This window comes from Equus przewalskii, chromosome 2 (assembly GCF_037783145.1).
Source record: "Equus przewalskii isolate Varuska chromosome 2, EquPr2, whole genome shotgun sequence".
Lineage (NCBI taxonomy): Eukaryota > Metazoa > Chordata > Mammalia > Perissodactyla > Equidae > Equus > Equus przewalskii.
Window position 1 is genome coordinate 88396153 of NC_091832.1, and position 21575 is coordinate 88417727.

The 21575-nt window shown below is 38.7% G+C and overlaps 1 protein-coding gene across 2 annotated transcripts in view; it reads right to left on the reverse strand.

Moving 5' to 3' along the window:
* SMARCA5 (SNF2 related chromatin remodeling ATPase 5) overlaps positions 1 to 17876 on the reverse strand; it is a 48431-nt gene extending 30555 nt beyond the window's left edge. Inside the window, exons 1-6 of one of the 2 annotated variants that reach the window (XM_070608963.1) lie at positions 17839 to 17876; positions 10858 to 10985; positions 9627 to 10144; positions 9224 to 9469; positions 5531 to 5605; positions 411 to 577 (exon numbers count right to left, since the gene is read on the reverse strand). In XM_070608963.1, the coding sequence (XP_070465064.1) occupies positions 411 to 577; positions 5531 to 5605; positions 9224 to 9400 (419 nt within the window). In that variant the 5' untranslated portion in view covers positions 9401 to 9469; positions 9627 to 10144; positions 10858 to 10985; positions 17839 to 17876. Of the gene's footprint in view, positions 1 to 410; positions 578 to 5530; positions 5606 to 9223; positions 11685 to 17838 lie in introns of those variants that run through there. The other variant, XM_070608962.1, reaches the window with a different exon arrangement.
* Positions 17877 to 21575: the final 3699 nt, after the last annotated feature.

The window sequence follows — 21575 nt, forward strand, 5'->3', positions numbered from 1 at the left end:
AGACTTCATATAAATGCAATACCCTCAATGCATGTATGTGGTTTAGAAGACTAGAGCATACCTCAAAATCAGATCTAAATTCAAGCGTGGATTATTCTAGTTACTTCTACGTGATGTTAAATAGGTAACTTAACCTCTGCTTTTGTTTCCTCCCCAAGGAATGGGTAACATCCAAATTGCCTACACCATGTGGTTGTCACAATCCATAAATTATACAATGCTATAAAAAATAAGCCATAATGCATTATTTTTATTTACTTACACAGGCATGGCTACGTCCTGCCAAAACAACTGGGGCCAAATAAATTAACAGCACTAAAACAACTTTTTCAATGAAGTGATTTTATGCTTCTAATGAAAACTAGCAAAAACAAATATGGTTTAACTACTAAATACAAATGATTACTCACTCGCCAACTGACAGCAAGTTCTGTTTTTCATCCTTTTTTATTCGTGGGCGCCCTGGTTTCATTTTCAAAGGTGAGGTTGGAGTCTTCTGAGCAGCAGGCTGAATGAAATGTGCAAACAGCTCTGTCTGCTTTAATAAATACTCAAACCTATTTGCTCGATCAGTTTGCTGCAAAAAATTTAAGACATTTTATTAGAATATTAACACACTTTCGGAAATCAAAGTTTCAACATGCCTTCATACAATGAATTCAGCAGTAAAAACAAACTATTGATATATAAAACATGAGTTTCAGAGCATTATACTAAGTGACAGAAGCCAAACATAAAAGGCCACATACTGTATGATTCCATTTATATGAAATTTTAACTAATGACGGAAAGCAGATCTGAAGCGGTAAAGGAATGAGGGCAGGAGCAAACTTTTTGGGGATAATAGAACTGCTCTACATCATGATTGTAAGGTGGTTAAACGACTGCATTTATCTGCCAAAATCAGTGAATTACAAACTTAAAACAGTCGTGTGTCAATTTTACCTCAATATAGCTGATCAAAAAATAGCAAATAAAAAATTAAAGGACATTGTGCAATACAAGTGAATTTATTCAGTAGTGGGAAAATGCATTGGTCATTCATCAGTTAGGATGTGCCAAATTTTAAAAAGCTATCAGGCTTAAAAAAAATCTATTAAGTTTATGAACTATTCATTAACCAATGCAGTTTTTAAAGCTATTTCTTCCTTTCATATCTAACATCTGCTGCTTTGAATGTTCCCTATTATTACACCAAGAGAACGGAAGAATTTGAACAAAAAACTTAAGATCTTTGAAATCAAGTTTTTCATAAAAATAAATAAAATCTGAAGCCTTTAGGAAACACTCTTTTTACAGACACACTAACATAGTTTGGTTTAAAAAGGAGAAACAAGACAAGAACTCAATAAACAGAGAAACCAGTTACTCAACATCTTTGCCTAGAAATGTTTAAAATGCCAGCTTTAGAATGAATTACAAAAATGCATTTTACTTAGTAAAGCAAACACCAGAGGTATCCAAACATCACACTGTTGTAAAAGCTACGTGTTTTTTAAAGGAAAATATAACTCTAAAATCACACCAACATAAAAACTGAAGACCAATTTGCTCTCAGGAAGGCATGTGGTGATAGCGTTTCACTGGGTCACAAATGACACTCATCAAAGTAGCCCAATCTGTACAATTACCAACAGGCTGTCAACCTGCTCCTCCCTAGTAATGTCCTATAGATGACAAGCTTCAGTTTGGTTTTGAATATTACACAGTACTGAACTGAGATAAAAATATCTGTGTGTATTTTGCACAATCGCATTTCTTAATTCATATATAATAAAAGAAGAGCCAAGAATATGGAACTAGAAGATGTTGGGGCTGAAAAAAGACTACTCAATTATCGTTATTTTGTTTGGAATCAATATAAATAAGCTCTAGAAATAAACTCAAATATGCCAGAGCCTAGACATTTTAAGGTAAGAGCTATTCTACACTATTCAAATCACTAAGCATTCTTCACTTCTCTCAAAACATTTCAAATCAACATTATCTTCTAAAATAGCTGTTCAACTGAAGAAACACTTTTGTGTGTCTACCAGAAAACGCACTTCGGTTCTTCATGAAGTTTTCATTACAGTCCAATATTGAAAATAAACCAAATAGGTAAATTACATAAGACTGTCAGCAGGTGATAAATGCTCAGAAGTAAAATAAAGCAGGGTAAAGGGAGATGAGAAGTGGGAATGGCACTGAAATTTTAACCACTAGAATAAGGAAAATCCTAACAGAAGTGATGTTTCAGCAGAGAAGGGGGAAGCCCCCCACAATTCTTAGGTCTTATCACATTTCTCTAATGCTCAAAAACCTTTAATGGCTCTAGATATCTTAAAGTATTTTTTCAAAGTATGGTTTATGACTCTTCAGATCAAAAATATCCAAGATTCTTGTTATCTTCTACATGGTCAAGTTTGAGAACTACTGTCTTAAAGAATTAAGTATAAATTCACCAGGCTTCTACACAACAGTCAATGATTTCAAAATTCTCTCCCACTACCTATTCATTCAAGTAGTGGCAGGGTTACAAACCAGTTACAAAGAACCAAGGAGTTCAGAACAATATTTACAGAAGAAGCCTTCAGCAGAATTGTGGCAAAGATTAGGGGGGGAAACCAGCAAAGACCTTGTTGCTTGAGAGAATAAGAAGGTTAAAATTAAAATGACTTGAGATCTTAAAGAAAAGAGAGAAAAGGAGAAAAACTAACAGATCCTAAAACAGAGAAACAATAGATTAAGATCAGGAAGCTGAAAGAAATGGATCATAAAATTAAATGGAAGATTAAAATCAATAGCCTTGGATAAGCCCCTTTCTCTGAGACAGGAAAAAATGACACACAACAGTAGAGGACATACATATTTGGAAATACAGAGGAAATAAACTGAAGATAGGCCTACAATTCTTTGTGGAGGAAGACTAAAAATGAGGGTGTGACAGAAATGGAGTGGAAAGCTTAAACAGAGTGGTAAAGTTTTAGAATGGCTAAATGGGATTGTTGAGCAAAATACTGAAAGCCCAAGAGAGAAAAAACCATAAATTTATTCTGGTACCAATCAGTACTATTATTTAGTTTTCTCAAATAAAATTCAGGTCCTGGCTTCAAAAATGAAGAGCAGATTTCAAGACTTACCAGTGGTTAGGAACTAGCAGATGATAAGGGAGCTTGCTTACAAGAAAACTGTTAGTCAAGAGCATGATGTTGAAAAAGGAAATGAAACTAGGAGAATGAAAAACTTGGAAGAAATGAGAAAAGATTTACAATAAAGGCCACCATAAAGATGAAAAGCATTATAAAGATCCACTGAGGGGCCAGCCCAGTGGCACATCAGTTAAGTTCGCACGTTCTGCTTCTCAGCAGCCCGGGGTTCACCGGTTCAGATCCTAGGTGCGGACATGGCACCGCTTGGCACACCATGCTGTGGTAGGCATCCCACATATAAAGCAGAGGAAGATGGGCACGGATGTTAGCTCAGGACCAGGCTTCCTCAGCAGAAAAATAAGAGGACTGGCAGTAGTGAGCTCAGGGCTAATCTTCCTCGGGGGGGAAAAAAACAAACCACTGAAAATCTCCACGATATAATCAGATTTGTGTCATAAATATACTTTGCAAAAACATAACGAGATCTGCAAAAGGCCGGATCATAAGAAAGGAAGCAAATGAAGAAGGCAACAAAATAATCCATGCAATAGAAGAACGCTAAACTAAGTTGACAGGGAAAAGATAAGAGAACAATTTATGAGGTTGCAAGACTATTAAAATTATCAGGCATTGTTATGGACAGCTTAGGTATATATTAAGAAGAACTTTCAATCATTGAGACAACACTAAGTAGAGTGGAGTAGTGTTTTGGATATTCCCAAGTGTGAGGTACCAAAGGGACTTAAATGTCCAACAAGCAAATGAAAATACAATGGTTGGAGGCATCCGGGCTAGAGATAAATATTCGCAAGTGTTCAGTTTAAGGATGGCAGATGAAAACCAATAAGGATCAAGCTATCCAAGAAGAAATGTAATGAAAACAGATAAAGAGACAGTCAAGTAAATACGGTATCATCAAGGGAAAAAAAGTCTCTCAAGGCAAGCAAAAATTTTGAGGAGTGGTTAACAATGTCAAACACAAGTGAGTCAAGGAGAATGAAACTAAAATGAAGGCACAGACTGGCAATTAGATTCACTAGTACGGCGTTAATGACAGAATATAAACTGTGAAGGGTTAAAGGAATGAATGAGAAAAAGAGACTTGGAAAATTTACCTTTTTGTTTAAGTTTGACAGCAAAGAAAGGAGATGGGACAGATATATACACATATATAAAATTAACAGAAATCATATATAATAATATCCATTTTACATGGTCATATGAATTATGCATATTACATGTGTATACATGTATGTGTGTACATAAAATACACATCATATATTTTTAGGATTTTAAAGCTATTTAAGAGATTCAAAATATTTACTGATCTTGAAGAGAAAGTCAAAGGACAAGAAGAAAGTAAATTTCAAACAATACTTGTTAAAATCTTACTATGTGCCAGATATTGTTCTGGGTGCTAAAGACAGGAAGTTTAAGACACTGTTCCTGGGGCCGGCCCGGTGGCACAGCGGTTAAGTTCACAGGTTCTGCTTCGGCGGCCCAGGGTTCGCCAGTTCGGATCCCAGGTGTGGACATGGCACCGCTTGGCAAGCCATACTGTGGTAGGCGTCCCATATATAAAGTAGAGGAAGATGGGCATGGATGTTAGCTCAGGGCCAGTCTTCCTCAGCAAAAAGAGGATTGGCAGCAGTTAGCTCAGGGCTAATCTTCCTCAAAAAAAAAAAGACACTCTTCCTACTCTTAAGGAGCATTCTATGTGTTATGCTGTGTTGTGTAGTGGGTGTTATTATTTAATATATGCTGTTTTAACTTTTTAAGATTTCAATACAAGTAAATGAGTTCAATCCATATAAAGCACTGAGAAAAGGGCCTGGTACACAGGAAGCATTCATTGTTAGTCATTATTATTACTGAATCTGAATTTAAATTTAAAGCTCTTTGTAGGTATTGGTTAAGTCATGGTTAAAAAAAAAGTCTTCTAAGATATGAAATGTGAGCTGGGTCTTTAAGGATTCCTATATAACATCATGTTCTCTTTTGTAAAGTTCCCATCCATATTCTAACGCTGTGGGCAAGGAGTATGTATTATTCTCTTTGCAACCAGCAGAGTACATCGCTAGACAGATGCATAATAAACACATCTTAAATAACTACTTCTCTGGTCTTTAACTCACCTCACTACCAATAATAACCTTAAAATAAAAGGGGTGTTAACATAAGCCATATATTTACATAATGTTATGTGAATTCATGTAATGCTACTTCTATTTGCTTTACACAGATAGGCAAACAAGATACAAAAGTTACAGTAACCCATGTTACACATATTTCAATTGGATATCTGTGCCTCAATTATAAAAATTAAATGTAGAAGTTTGGTACATTTAATCACTCAACAAAAAGTTAGCATAGACAGTATTCATATACCTAGAACATACCATTTTTTCTTCATAAGTAGGATCTGGTTCTTGGATTTCTTTTTGCTTTCCAGGAGACGCATCATCAAAGACTTCCTGGTAAAAGGGAAAAATCACAGATTGTTCTTAAGAGAAGTCAATACACCATTATCAGACTGATTTCTGCCCAAAACACCTTCTAAGCAATACACTCCTGTCCCAAACTTCCTAGATACTTAAATGGCTGTCATCTAACCTGATAGAAAACCTTGAAGAAATTCAGTAACATGATAACAATCTATTTAACCCACATATGTAAACTCCACAGCTACTGCCAAGATTAAAACACAAGATTATTCTACATCATCCTCACTACTTTCAACAAATCTCTTTTTTTAATCAATAAAAATTATGAAACTAAATTGCATAAAATGTGAAGAAAATATGTTCCCTTTTAATCATAAAATTGCAGTGCTGGGGCCTGCCCGGTGCCACAGTTAAGTTCACACGGTCCACTTCTCGGCAGCCTGGGGTTCACCGGTTTGGATCCTGGGTGCAGACATGGCACCGCTTGGCAAAAGCCATGCTATGGTAGGCGCCCCACGTATAAAGTAGAGGAAGATGGGCATGGATGTTAGCTCAGGGCCAGTCTTCCTCAGCAAAAAGAGGAGGATTGGCAGTAGTTAGCTCACGGCTAATCTTTCTCAAAAAAAAAAAAAAAAGTTTTTTAATTGCAGTGCTTACTGTGCTATTACACAAAAGTAAACATGAAAAGCAGCATTATTATACACCCTGATTTCCATTTTCTAGAATATTACAAACAATTTATCATGTAGCCTAAACTGAATACTCTTTAACTAGTCTGATTCTGCAATTGGCAATAAATGTGCTACCCTTGTAAATTTATTCACCCTGACATTCAAAATGCCACAAATAACAAAAAAACAGCAACAACTTCTACAATGCAAAGTTCCACTCATCCATTAAAAAACAACAAAAGAACAGCTGGTAAAGTGTAATTTTCACTAATGATGTACAAATCTATGCTTGACAATATATACTTTAATAAAGCTATCTGTGATTAAAAAGTTGGGGGTGGCGGCTGGTACAATACTAGAATTAAGAGGTCAAAGAACCTAAATTCAAGTCTAACTTCATTGTTAAGAACTTTAGGCACCTGTGGAAGCTTAAATTCATCACAAATCTCTGGTCTCCACAAGTAAAAATGACAAAGCTACCTACCTAACCTATTAGAAGACCATGAAAGGTCAAATACCCTCTAAAGAAATAAAATGTGCTTTCCAGCAGTCATCATCATTCCTTCCGTAGTTGGGAAAAAGAAAGAAAGATTTGGATTCCACGACTCTTGAGGTCATATGATTACCGGCATACAGAATGCCTATCCATCAGTCTAGTCAGTAGTGAGAGATGAGGATGAACGAAGACAGGCTCCATCCACACTGCCAAAAAGATCCTAATAAAAAAAATGAGATGCTCCCCTGACGTATGAGCACCAAGCAAAAAGGAAAAATTAACTGAATACTTCTGGGAAGGTCAGCTTTGTGAAGGAAAAAATGAAGAATGCAAGATTTTAGTTATTTTCTGATTTTGGAAAAATTCACCTTAAACTCTACTTTCAAAAAGAAAAAGGCATTTTAAAATATTTTTTTCAACCATGAAGCAGTGTCAGATACATCATGTACGTATGCTCAAACCTAGTTTTTACTGTTGATTTTACTCAGTGATTTCTGAATTCAGTTAAGTAAAAAAGAAAAAAAGTAGACTTAAGTCACATTTATTTTAAAAGACCAAAAGAAAAATCACACTATAATGTGAAGAGAAACAAATCAAAACTAAAATTAGTCAGTGAAAAGAGATGGATAAAAAAATTACTGATACTCCTATTCTGAGAAGGTAAAAATAACTAAGTCATTCTTTGACAAATGACATTGTCAAATTTCTTTTATATAAGAATATGACAAGGCAAGACGTGGGAAAAGGGTCAGTTTCGGAGCCAAATCTGGGTTCTATTACAGGTTCTATTTACCAGAAGACTCAATTTCCTCATCTGGCAAATACTAAAAATACCACTGACTTCATTTGATACTTGTCATATCAATAGTCATACTTATACTTTAATTCCACTTTAACTTAAATATACCAACAGAAAGCCAAAATATTTGGTTTAGGCTTTAAATTACTCAGCTTTCCGATATTTAACATCTCCAGTGCGACACTGATTATTATTCTAAAATTGAAATGACAGATCCTTTTGAGAAGCTGATGAAAACTCTGGACATCACTTTGCAGACAATTGTGCTTTTACACACAATCGCTTTCAGTGTCACAGATTTTGAAACCCCCTTAAGCCATGGAGTAGGACCAAGTTAAAGAGCCCTGGTAATCCAAAAGAGCGATTTAGAACCTTGAGGGGAACAAACAGGCAACACTAGATAAGAGATGGAACAAACTTCAAATCACTGAAAATTACAGAATATCAGATGTCCTACTTCACTAAAACCTACCCTCACACTACAAGTTCTTTCAAAAACTAATATAATGTTACTTCAACCTAGATGAGACCTTTGGTGCCCAAGTAAAACTACTGAACCAAGTATTTCAATGGTAACCTGCGCTTCCATTTCCTTATTGCGTTAATTCTGCATTAACGGTCATTTTCAGAGCAGTATTACCTTCATTCCGTCTATCCAAGGATGGAAAAATCCCAGAAATCTTTGGGCCGCGACTATAAAATATCTCAAAACAGATCGAAGGCCAAGAATGAAATTTGGAAGGAGCAAGCAATCACTTTGTTCCCAGACATCGCAAAGCCTTGGAGCATACCCAAGAGACCCGCCTGGCAGCTCCCCAATCTTTCCACCCCCGCAGGACTGTCACCATTCCCCGGCCAACCCCAGCCAGAAGGCAGGGTCGGCAGCGAGCGGTACCAATTTTCAAAAAAAGGCCAAGGCCCAAAAAGAGGAATTGGTCTGGACTGAAAGCCAACTAACCGCCCTTGGCACACTAATTCATTCATCCATCCATCCATTCCCTCCCCCCTAAATGAACTGGGGGTCCAAGACAGCTGCTGCTGCCTTGGTCGCTTCCCTCCCTAAGGAACAGTGCCTGGGAGGGGCCTCCTCTCCCTTCACGGGAGCAGCTGCGCCCCGCTTATCCCCACTGCGCACTCGGCCATCCAGCTCTCACCATTGTTTCTGCCCAGAACAGATACCGCCCCCGCCAGGACCCGGACGAAGAAAAGGAGGCCCAAGACCTCGGATGCGCTGCTTTTAAATGCCTTCCCCACCCCGCCCGTCTCTCTCTCTCACTCCTAAGGGGCAACTCCCTCGCCCTTCCCCCAAGTTTAGTGGAAACTAAAACCTAGATTCAGAGATGAGAGAATTATGGGAGTCTAGAGAAAAAAAAACCCCGGCTAAGTCCCTCTTGGCCTCAGTAATCAAAAACATCTGTTTAATAAGACCGTTCAAGGATTTGGCAAGATTCGCTAAAGAGACAATGTAAATGGGAAGTGCAGAAATCCACTCCAGTCCGCTTGGGGAGGTTAAGCACAAGGGCGCAAGAGTGAGAGCATCACTTCGGATCCAAAAGGTCTGAGGCCGAGTTTGGGTGCAAGGGGGTTAATCACAGCTCTGCGTCCGATCACTGAAATCCAGGCGAGGGACCCAGCTCCTCCTCCCCACGGCGCCCTCTCCCCACGCCACAAGCCGCCCTCACCTCCATCTCGGAGTCCGCGGGGCCGGCGCCGGCCGCAAAGGAGGCCGCCTGGGCCGCGACGCCCTCGGGGCCGCCTTTGTTGCTGCTGTTGCTCCCGCCGCTGGCGGCCGAGGCTGCGGGCTTGGAAGGCGCGCTCTCGGGAGGCGGGGATGGTGGAGGCTCGGCCGCGGACGACATGATGTTCCCTCTGCGTCACCCGATGCTGCCAGAGGCCGGGCCCGGCAGGGATGAGGAGGAGGCCTAGGCCTGGGTGGCGACGTCGCAATGAGCGGATAGAGGACCGAGAGGACCACCCTAACGCCCCCTGCGCCGCGGCTCCGCGACGAGCCTCAGCCGAGCCCAGGAGCCTCCCCCTCACGCCGTCCTCCTCTTCCGCGGGGCTCGGGGTTCGACCGGTGCTTACCTCACGGCGGGAATCACGTCGACGAGAGTGGGCGGGGCCACCCGGGTCACTGAGGTCAGGGAAGGCGGGCTAAATTACCGGAGGGCGGAGGGTTGGGGGAACGGGAAAGGAAAGCGAAAGAGAGACCGAGGCGAGGAACTAGCTTCGCCTCCTCCGCTTCTTCCTCTGGTAGATAGCGTCTATCTCGCCAGCATCCCAGACAACTACCTACGCCACCGACTTTCAACCCTCGCGAGAATGATAGTTGGCTAATTGACTGGGTACCGAGTGCGCATGCGCGTTCTCCACTCCTCGCCCTTGACCACGCCCCCGCCGGGGTCCCCAGCGGGCTCCAAGGCGATGAATGGGCGGGGCCTCGGGGAAGAGCTCGAAGACGTCAGTCTGTGCGTCGACTCCCTGGCGTGACGCGAGCGCAGCCTTAGACTCGTTGATAACGGATCGGTGTCCTCGGCTGTGTGTTTTCTTGGTGTGGCTCGGTTGGCGGGGCCCTCTAAACGCTTTCTCACGTGTTGCAACGCCTGCTGAAACATGGAGGCTTGTGCTGGCGTTAGCGCTTCTACCGCCTGCGCTTGTAGGCGTGACGCCACAGCGCTGACATTATAGTTATTCCAAGTGACGTCTCACTTTTTTGTTGTCTAAGGGAAAGTGTCCGTTATTTTTTTTTTTTTTTGAGCCTCAAGTTAGCTATATCAATCATTTCTAAATTTCTTTTACTTCCCTTAGGCACAGGGATGATAGTTCCTCTAAATTTACGTGCTAAAAGTAAGCAAATTATGTGCACTCTACCATGTGAGAAACATGAGGTAGATAATAAATAATAGATAATAGGTAATAGATAAGGAAGACTGGCGATGAGTTGCATCTTTTCTTCAACCACCAAATATTAAGTAAAAATGTACATTTTCCTCCTTAATCACCACTAGTTATTTTGTACACTGCATTAGGCTCTCTTCAGCATAGCCCAAGGGTCTTGTGCATCCATCTACTACAGAATTTAAGCGCATTGTATCTGCCAACTTTGAAATTGCCAATTAATTTACCAGTAAAATGAGTTTATTTGGGAATAACAAAAGAATTACAATTTGGACATGCAAACTATGGTGCACCACAGGCAAGTCTGGAGAACAAAGGAAGGGAGCTTGTTTTTATACAGAAAAAGGAGTTTGGAGAGGCTGTCTCTAAACGAAAGTTCTTTGGAGGAGAGGAAGAGTGCACTGTGGCAAGGGCTCACCGTAGGCTGAGCTGCAGCCGTTTCCATTGGTGGGGCTTGTTGCTGGCCAAGAAGAAAATCTTCCTTTCTCCTGCTAGAGAAGTAAAGTAGTGGGCAACTTTCTGTTGAAGATGCAAGGTGGTCTCTTCCTGTTTGGGGTAATTAAGGATGAGTGGTAGGGCATAGGAGCTCATTCTACAGGCCTTCCTGACTCCAACTTTAGTTGAGGTTTCTTTTATTAATGTTCATGTATTCTAGTTAATAACAAATCTCCATACTACAGTAAATTATATCTGCCCTGTACAGGCTCTTATTTATCTCTGTATCCCCATGCCCACTATTCTGTTAGTATTAATTGAATAAAGAAGACATGCTTTTCGAGAGTTAAAGTTTGAGCTCACTGGTTGATTATGTTGAATTTCAGACAGAAGAGATCTCCCTTGAATATATAGCCTGCAAACTTTTAACTAATGGAATAATAATTCTTTGAGATCTGGAAAAATGTCCCCCAGCCCATTAGAAATGCTATTTCTGAGACTATAAGGAACCACCTAAGGATATATGAAAAGAAAAAAACCTACAGTAATGTTCATTATAGTCTCTGCCAGTAATTGCAAAAATCCAGCAATAGGCTAAGAGTCCAACATTGAAAAGCATGATTTTAAAACTATTGTACACCCATAAAACGAACTGTCATTAACCTTTAACAACAATTAATGTAGAAGAATCTTTATTCTGAAAAAAACTTTAACTGAATGTTAAAGTTTCAGTTAAAAGTTTAACTGAAAAAAATGTTAACAGTTCAAAAATATAGATAAAAGTTTGGAAAAATATTAATAAAAGTTTTGAAAGTGATTGTTGGTGTGTATTTCCTAATTCTTTTTTGCTTATCTGTATTTATTTTACTAAAATAAATTTATATATTATTATATTGAGAAGACATTTTTAACATTAGAAAATGTTCTTCCACCAAAAAAAATTGTGTGGAAGGATAAAAAGGTAGTATCTAGGGTGGTACCTGGCATGTAGACACTCAATAAATACTTATTGAATAAATATTTAATATTGACATGGTTAAATAGAAAGAATATAAGTCATTTGGTGTTCAGAATATTTCTTCATTCTATAGTGATAGGTAAATATCTTGGGTCCTGGTTTGGAAACCCTAAAAAGATACTTAAGTATATAAATGGAACGATCTTAATTCTGACAACTATTTAAGGAAAGCAATAAATAGCAAGAAAAGCAATAAATAAAATTGCCTCCAAAATGGTAATTGTATTTTAACATGTGCATTTATACTGTGAGTTTCTCATATAAGCATATGAAAGCTATGTAAGAATCTTGCTGGGGAAAATTATAGATGAAAGATACTAAGGAGAAAGGGGAGACAGAATGTTTGAATCCACAAATCTAACATTAGGAACAAAGAAACAGATTTTGAGCAGAGTCTAGAAGCAGAGATGGAGAGGAGAGAGAAGCTACAGAAAAGACAGAATGCCTGGAAACTGAGGTATAGGAACATTAGCTGAGTTAGTCAGGCAGATAATAGTACTTATCTGGTGGGCAAATCACAAAGACCTGTTTTCCTTAAAGACTAATAGGCTAAAACTGACAGCTAGCTCTGGAAGTGATGGCGTAATATAGGACTAGTGTAGTGGAAAGAGAGGAGGCTGGAAGTCAGTCAAGACTAGATTCCATTGCAGGTTCAACAACTTAGTAACTGTGTGAATGTAGGCAAGTTATCTAACTTCTTTGAAATCAATTTTTTCATCTTATTATTAGTATATTATCCCAAGTTTATATTTGGATAATCTTATAATGATGTCATAAGAATTAAATGAGATAGTGCATGTAGGGTATTTAATACAGTGTCTGACATACAGTGAGCTCTGTGTTCAGGTGTTAGGTATTTAATCTTGAAGAATCATAAGACTAAGGGTCAGAATCTAGTTGGAGGAAGAGTAATCTAATGGCTTTTTAAAAAAGAGGAAGATAAGGGAAATAGTGTCAAGAAAACACTAGAAGAAACTACTGCTTTAACCATTTTCCCAGGAATAAAATGCTAAACTATAAAACCATGTCAGTGTTCTATCTCAAATATACAAATACGTATTGTTTACACCTCAAATTCCCTCTGTTAGATTTAGTGTGCCAGAACAGCATGTGCTGTGCTGAATAGAGTGGAACAAAGAGATATTACCAGAGGAAAAAAGATGTCAAAGAGGCAGGACTCTCTCAGCAATTGACCTTGAGTGGTAACAAAAGGAGTTAAGTTTATCAAGGACAAAGTAGGAATGCTGAGCCTCTTCATCATTTTATTTCGTGAAAGCCTAGGAAAAAGTCTGGTTACTATGTAACAACAGTAAAACAGTATTGAGTTTGTGAGTAACTAAGAATGGGAATTTCCAACACTAGATATCAATGATCACATATTGTATGTATCTTTCTCAGAATTCTCCTACATAGGTCATTTGCCATGTAAAGGATTTCACTTAAACAAAAGCAATTACTATGCTCTTAAAAAAAAGATAAGTTATGTTTAAATACATTTCCCTTATATTAGGTCACCAACTCACATCAGTAAATGACTATCTGTTGGGTGTTTATACATATATTTAAATAATCATTTAAAGTTGCCTTTTCCTTACTAGTTACAAGTTAAAAATTCAAGTTCTCTGTGCATTTCCTTCCTGCTTGTCAAAAATGTTTTCTTCTTTATTGAATTGGTTCTGGGCGGAATACTCCTGGGAACCCAAATATTATAATCCAAAGTTAAATTTTAACTACCACCACTCCTGAGATATTTTCAAAAGAATTAACTGTAGCCAAAGCTATGGTCAAGAAATTTGGGGTTCCTTTGCTCAAAAGATTGAAATTAAGAAGATGGAAAAAGATATACTTCAAATATTATTCAAAAGAAAGCAGGAGTGGTTATATCACTATCAGGTAAAGTAGACTTTAAGCAAAAAAATTACAAAGAGGGACATTATATGATGATGAAAGTGTCAATCCACCAAGAAGACATAACAATTCTAAATGTGTATGCATCAAACAACAGAGCTGCAAAATATGTGAAGCACAAACTGACAGAATTGAAATGATAACAAATCCACAATTATGGATGAAGACTACAGCCTCTTTCAATAATTGATAGAACAACTAGGCAGAAAACCAGCAAGGATATAGAAGAACTCAACAACACCATCAACTAACAGACTGTAATTGACATTTATAGAATACTCCACACAACAATAGGAGAATACACACTTTTTTCAAGAACCCACAGAAAATGTACAAAGAGAGACCATAAAACAAACCTCAACAAATTTAAAAGAATTGAAATCATACAGATTGTATTCTTCAACCACAGTGGAATCGAACTAGAAGTCAATAACCAAAAGTTGCAGGGAATATCTCCAAACTAAATAACACATTTCTAAATAATCCACAGGTCAAAGGAGACATCTCCAGAGAAAAAGTACATTGAACTGAATGAAAATACAACATATCAAAATTTGTGGAACACAGCTAAAGCGGTGCTGAAAGGGAAATTATAGCACTAAATGCTTACATTTAAAAAAAGGAATAGACTTAAATCCAAGCTTCCATCTCAGAAACCAAAAAAAGGAAGAGCAAAATAAACCCAAAGTAATCAGAAGGAAGGAAATAATTCAGGCACGAGCATAAGTCAATGAAATTAAAATCAGAAAAACTTAGAAAAAATAAAACAAAAAACTGTTTCTTTGAAAAGATAAAATTGATAAACTTTTAGGAAAACTGACAAAGAAAGAAAGAAGACACAAATGAGCGATATTAGGAATGAAACAGGACCTATCGCTACAGACCCTGGAAACATCAAAAGGACAATAAGGAAATACTACAAGCATAAATTTGACAACTTAAATGAAATAGATCACTTCCTTGAGAAATAGAAGCTAAAATAATTCAGACAATATGAAACACATAATTTGAATAGCACTATAATTATTTAGGAAATTAAAGTGATAACTTAAAAACTCCCCAAAAGAAATCTGCAGGCCCAGATGGTTTCAACGGCAAATTCTATCAAATATTTCCACACAATTCTACATGAATTCTCCATAATCTCCTCCAGAAACAGAAGAGAGTACACTTCCCAAGTTATTTATGAAGCTACTATAACCCTGATACTAAACCAAACAAAGCCAGTATAAAAAAGAAAATGGCAGACCAATATCCCTGATAAATATAGATGCAAAAATCCTTAACAAAAACATTAGCAAATGCAGTTGTGCAATATATAAAAAGAATTGCAGGGCTAGCTCAGTGGCGCAGCATGTGCACACTCTGCTTCGGCGGCCCCAGGTTCGCTGGTTTGGATCCCAGGTGCAGACATGGCACAGCTTGGCACGCCATGCTGTGGCAGGCGTCCCACATATAAAATAGAGGAAGATGGGCATGGATGTTAGCTCAGGGCCAGTCTTCCTCAGCAAAAAGAGGAGGATTGGCAGCAGATGTTAGCTCAGGGCTAATCTTCCTCAAAAAAAAAAAAAAAAGAATTGCATACCCTGACCAAAGAAGATTTACTCCAGAGAGGCAAGATTGATTCAGTATTTGAAAATCTGCAATATTCACAGGTTATAGAAGAAAACTCACATGACTATATCAATCGATGCAGAAAAAGAATATGACAAAATTCCAACACCCATTCGTGATAAAAACTCTCAGAAAAAAAAAAGAGGGAGACTCTCTACTATTGTGGATAAAGAGCAGCTACAATACCTACAGGTAATATTATGCTTAATGAGACTGAATGGTTTCCCTTTAAGATCAGAAACAGGCAAGGGTTCTGCTCATACCATTGATATTCAATACAGTGCTGGAAAGGAAAAATAAAACTGTCCCTATTTGCAGATAACATGATTATCTACACAGAAAATCCCAGGAAATCTACAAAAAAAAATCCTAAGGCCTAATAAGTGAGTTCTGCAAGGTTTTAGGATACAAGATAAACATTCAAAAATCAACTATTTCAGGGCTAGCCCCATGGCCGAGTGGTTGTGTTCATGTGCTCCCCTTCTGTGGCCCAGGGTTTCGCCGGTTCGGATCCTGGGCATGGACCTAGCACCACTTGTCAGGCCATGCTGAGGCAGCGTCCCACATAGCACAATCAGAAGGACCTACAACTAGAATATACAACTATGTGCTGGGGGCCTTTGGGGAGAAGAAGAAGAAGAAGAAAAAAAAATTGACAACAGATGTTGGCTCAGGTGACAATCTTTGAAAAAGAAACTCACCTTAAAAAGAATCAACTATTTCTATAAACTAACAATGAACACATGAATACAATGCAAATAGGCATTTTAACAAATGGTCCTGGAGAAATATCCATAGGCAAAAAAAATTGAAATTTGACCCAAGTCTCACACTTTGTACAAAATTAACTCAAAATGGATAATAGATTTAATGTAAAGCAGAACACTATAAAAAAAAATCAGAGAAAACGCTAAGGCCCTAGGGCTAGGCATAGAGTTCCTAACCTTTGACACCAATGTATGACCAATGAAAGGAAAAATTGATAAACTGAATCACAAAATTAAAAACTTTTTCTCTGTGAAAGACTGCCAAGAAGCTGAGAAGACAAGTTACAGAGTGGGAGAAAAAATTTTCAAACATATATCAGACAAAGGATGAGTATCTAGAATATATAAAGAACTCTCCAAATTCAACAGGAAGGGGCTGCCCCATGGCCAAGGGGTTAAGTTCTCACGCTCTGCTTCAGTGGCCCAGGGTTTCGCCAGTTTGGATCCTTGGTGTGGACGTGGCACCACTCACCAAGCCGTGCTGAGGTGGCATCCCACATAGCACAACCAGAAGGACCTACAATCAGAATCTACGCCCATGTGCTGGGGTTTTTGGGGAGAAGTAGAAGAAGGAGGAGGAGGAGAAGAAGGAGGAGAAGAAGGAAAAAAGAAGATTGGCAACAAACAGATGTTAGCTCAGGTGCCAATCTTTAAAAAAATAAAATTCAACAGGAAAAAAAAAGCGGTCTTTTTAGAACATGGAGAAAAGAAATGAAGAGACATTTCGTGAAAAAGATATGCAGATGAAAAATTAGAGCATGAAAAGATGATCAACATCATTAGCCATTAGAGAAATGCAAATTAAAACCACAATGAGATATCATTTCGCACCTAACAGAATAGCTAAAATAAAAAATAACACTAAATGCTGGTGAGGATACAGAGAAACAGAGTCACTCATACATTCCTGGTAGAAAGGTGGTGCAAAGGAGTTTGTAGACCAAAAAACTTGATGATGGCTGCTTTAGGGAGAAAAATACTATTTTCCCTGAAAAACAAAAGCATGTGCACAGTTGTATTTCTCTGAAACTGTTGTTCCTAAGTATAGTCTCAATCATTTGTATTAATAGCAACTTTTTTTTTTGAGGAAGATTAGCCCTGAGCTAACATCTGCTGCCAATCCTCCTCTTCTTGCTGAGGAAGACTGGCCCTGAGCTAACATCCGTGTACATCTTCCTCTACTTTATATGTGGGATGCCTACCACAGCATGGCTTGCCAAGCTGTGCCATGTCCGCACCCAGGGTCCGAACCAGCGAACCCTGGGCCACTGAAGCGGAACGTGCACACTTAACTGCTGCACCACTGGGCTGGCCCCTAAACCAAAAATTTTAAACTAATCTTGTTTGCCAAAGATTCACCTAAATTTTCTGAACTTAGCCCCTTAAAAATTACTTGTTAGTTTCGCTAGGAATACTTTTCTTTCCTTTTAGGTTCTAACACATTTAAAGTATTAGAAAATCATAATTTTCTGGGAATTTTGGGAATATTCAATCCATGTAAGTGCTTATTTACCTCTATCAGTCAATCAGATCAAGACTCTTTAAGAGTTTATAATCTAGTCAATCAATAACATCCTGCGATGGAAAAACATTACACAGTCACACAATGAGAAGTAAAGTTCTTTCTGAATTACAGACATAGGTGGAAAGCACTTACAGTTTCAAGTCTGAAATTTCAGCCGCACGTCAAGCAATAGTAAAAACACATCACAATAAGCCTCGGGTCCCGGTAGGAAAGAGTTATTTTTCCTGGTGGGCGGGAAATTCTTAATTGATTTGAGCTCAAATAGATAAATAGGCAAACAAAGAAAAGATAACAAACCCAGCAGAGAATAGGTCTCTCTAAAATACTTATTCTTTTACAGAAATCACCAAATAGTCAGACCATAAAACCAAATCACCAATCATTGCTGCCACCAGCAGAAAATAATGTATCAGATGCAAAAGAACCAGAAACAAAACATGAAATTAGTAGAGAGGAAAATTAAAACTGCGAAAATAGCCTGAGCAAATTTGCTGCTTTGGATTCACCTCTGGGAGCCAAGAAAAGACAAACGTGGGCTTAAACTACCCATGAGGTGCTCTTCTCTAGTGACAAAACTTACCTGGTCCTGTTAGGGGAATCCACTGGGCATCTTGGTGGAGGACTTCCGAAACCGTTTAAAGAAAATTTTCAAAAAAGTAAAATGACTCTCAAACATACGGGAAAAAGAATGCATGTTAAATGCATATTTTATTTTACTCATTGATGAAGAAATTAATGAAGTGTTATACTCAGTTCAAAGGAGAACTCAAAAAAAACACAAATTTCTATCGAGTAAAAGAATTGTTGAAAAGCACGCGCAAACGGAGCTAAAATTAGCTTCTTCCACAGTGGAGAAGGAAGTCAGTTTACTCTCTACTGAACAGGTCAGTGTTTGCATTGCTATAGACAAGAATTATTTTACATTTCTATCAATTATTTGTAATTTAGAACTGTAAAATAGTTCCCACAGAATCAGAAAGCCCAGACATTGTCTGCTAGACTCTAGACAGTTCATAGTTCTCACTGAAGCACATTTTTCTCTACACATCGTTGCCCTAGATTATCGTAAATAATTCTTGTTTGGACTATTAAGTAGCCTTCTGACTTGTTAATTTTTCTTTATTCTACGCTAAGTGGAAGAACTGAAATTCAATTCCAGTCCATGCTGGTAAGCACTATAGTATATGTTTTCTTGTCATTCTCCTGCATGTCCCTCTAGAATGGCTTTCTCTACTTTCTCTTGGTTTCTCTGCTCCTGATTCAGTGCATTGTGTTTGGTCTGTCCCAATTCTAATTGGCTATGCATCATAGTACCTCATAGATTGCTATCAGTATTTCAATTCTAAATTCTTCTTGTTAGGACACAGATTAGCCCAGTTTAGATCAGGGGCCCAAGCCAGATTCATTAGGTGTTAATAGGGGTAGGACCCCTGGATACAAACATAGTAACCTGGGTCTACTTCCTGAGCAGAAGCCAGGATGGGAGGCAGGTTAAAAAGAAGAGTGATGAATGCAAAGCTTTGACTGGCATCTCCAGCATATGTCTACAATCTATTTGTCACAGAAAGTAAACTATTTTTTCTAGAAAAATCTGTTAATGTTCCTGTTCAAGCACTATGATCCTTTTAACTTTCATTCATGATTTAAATTTCATCAAAGGCATCAGTTCTAAGCTCACTTGCACTTGAAATACATTCAGCTAAATTGTATCTGAAATATGTTTTTGTGAGAGCTAAAGATTAACTTCACCCATTTGAAAATTTGATTCTTATCTTTTTAGGTATGTAGTTGTTATTCTACGATAACTCATCATGAAAGAAAATATGAACTTAGTATCTTACAAATTCTGAACAATTCTTTACAGGGGCTGGCCCAGTGGTGTAGTGGTTAAGTTTGTGTGCTCCACTTTGGCGGCCTGGGGTTTGCCAGTTCAGATCCCAGGTGCAGACCTCTGCACCACTTATCAAGCCATGACATCCCACATATAAAGTAGAGGAAGATGGGTACGGATGTTAGCTCAGGGCCAATCTTCCTCAGCAAAAAAGAGGAGGAGTGGAGGTGGATGTTAGCTCAGGGCTAATCTTCCTCAAAAAATAAATAAATAAAACAGTTCTTTACAGTTTTGGACTTATCTCAAAATAGACACTCTTCACTAAGCTGAACTTAATCTTTTGTCTACAGTAAATGCCTCAGGGAAGGTAAGGGGGAAAATCCTGTGACTCTCTGTTACCAGTCAGGAGACACACTGAGTGGCATTCTTAAGAAAAGAGCACAACATTTGGTTCTGCCCCAGGAAGATGGGCACCTTCAGAGCCTAGCTGGCAGAAGGAAGTGGCGATTTTTAAGTCTCACAGTCAGACATAAAAAAGAAGGAGGGAAGTCAAAGGAGGCTTCCACTTACTATGTTGTAAGAGAATCAGAAACTGTAAAACAGGGACCTTGACAGTAAGAACTTTGTAACAATTTGTAACCTTTGAGGCTGCTCCTGCTTGCTATTTTCGTCACTCCTTCTGGTGAGCGCTTAAAATCCAAATTCTTTTACCAGGGGATTTTTCTTCTTCTACAGTTCTTTCAGTACCCTGAATTGATGAACTGTCCCTGACTAATCGCCCTGAGGAGCTCAAGGTTAGGATTGGAAGCATTTAACAGTTTTTCCAAATTTTTTCTCCTTTTGTTATGTTAAACAGATGCAATCACCAACCCGCCCTGAACCAGACCAAGCCTCACCACAGGAGCTACGCCTAGGATTTTTGCCTTTTTTTAAAAAAAAAAGATTTTATTTTTTTCCTTTTTCTCCCCAAAGCTCCCCAGTACATAGTTGTATATTCTTCGTTGTGGGTCCCTCTAGTTGTGGCCTTTGGGACGCTGCCTCAGCGTGGTTTGATGAGCAGTGCTGACCGCACCCAGGATTCGAACCAACGAAACACTGGGCCGCCTGCAGCGGAATGCTCAAACTTAACCACTTGGCCATGGGGCCAGCCCCGATTTTTGCCTTATTTTTAATCCTAAAATCTCTCCGGGAGGAGCTTAGACCTTATTATCATGACCTGCAGTGTATATGGAAGCATGTTTTCCAACTGAGCCTGCGCAAGCGAATACTCACATCTCTCTTTTGAATATTCATTCCCATCTGAAATAAAAGGTCCCTGCTTCCCTTTGTTCAGGCATGCCATGACTCTGGAAACGATTCTTCTTGGTCTCCTATTCACTGCAAATATGCTTTACTTTTTTTTCACTTCTTTTTCTCCCCAAAGCCCCCAGTACGTAGTTGTGTATTCTAGATGTCAGTGCCTCTGGTTGTGCTATGTGGCACGCTGCCTCAGCATGGTCTGATGAGCGGTGCTGTGGCCGCGCCCGGGATTCGAACCGTTGAAACCCTGGGCTGCCAAAGCGGAGGGCTCGAACTTAACCACTCAGCCACGGGGCCCGCCCCAAATATACTTTGCTTTGTGAGACAACTTAATTCTGGTGGAGAGTCTGATTTAACCAGCAAGGAGATGAGCCCACTTTGATTTCGGTAGCAAAACCATGATATTTGGAAATAGACTGAGTTTTAATTCTGGATTTAAAGTTAAACTCACAATGAAGTAGTTATTTATGATGTTGTAATTCCCTTTGCAAAACTAGTAAATCTTAAATGCTTTGATTTCTAACTGGAACCTTAAAGTGGAAATTGTGATTGTAATAGTATCTTCCAGCTGGTTTGCATTTTATTTACATAATGTGTTCACATCCTCTCAAAAACGGACACCAAGACGGGGTCAGACATGCAAGAGATCTACTGAGGGGAAATACCTGTTAAGGATAAAGGGAGGGTGCAGAAGCAGGCAGGGAGTACCTTCAGATGAAGATGCAGGCCTAACTAACAC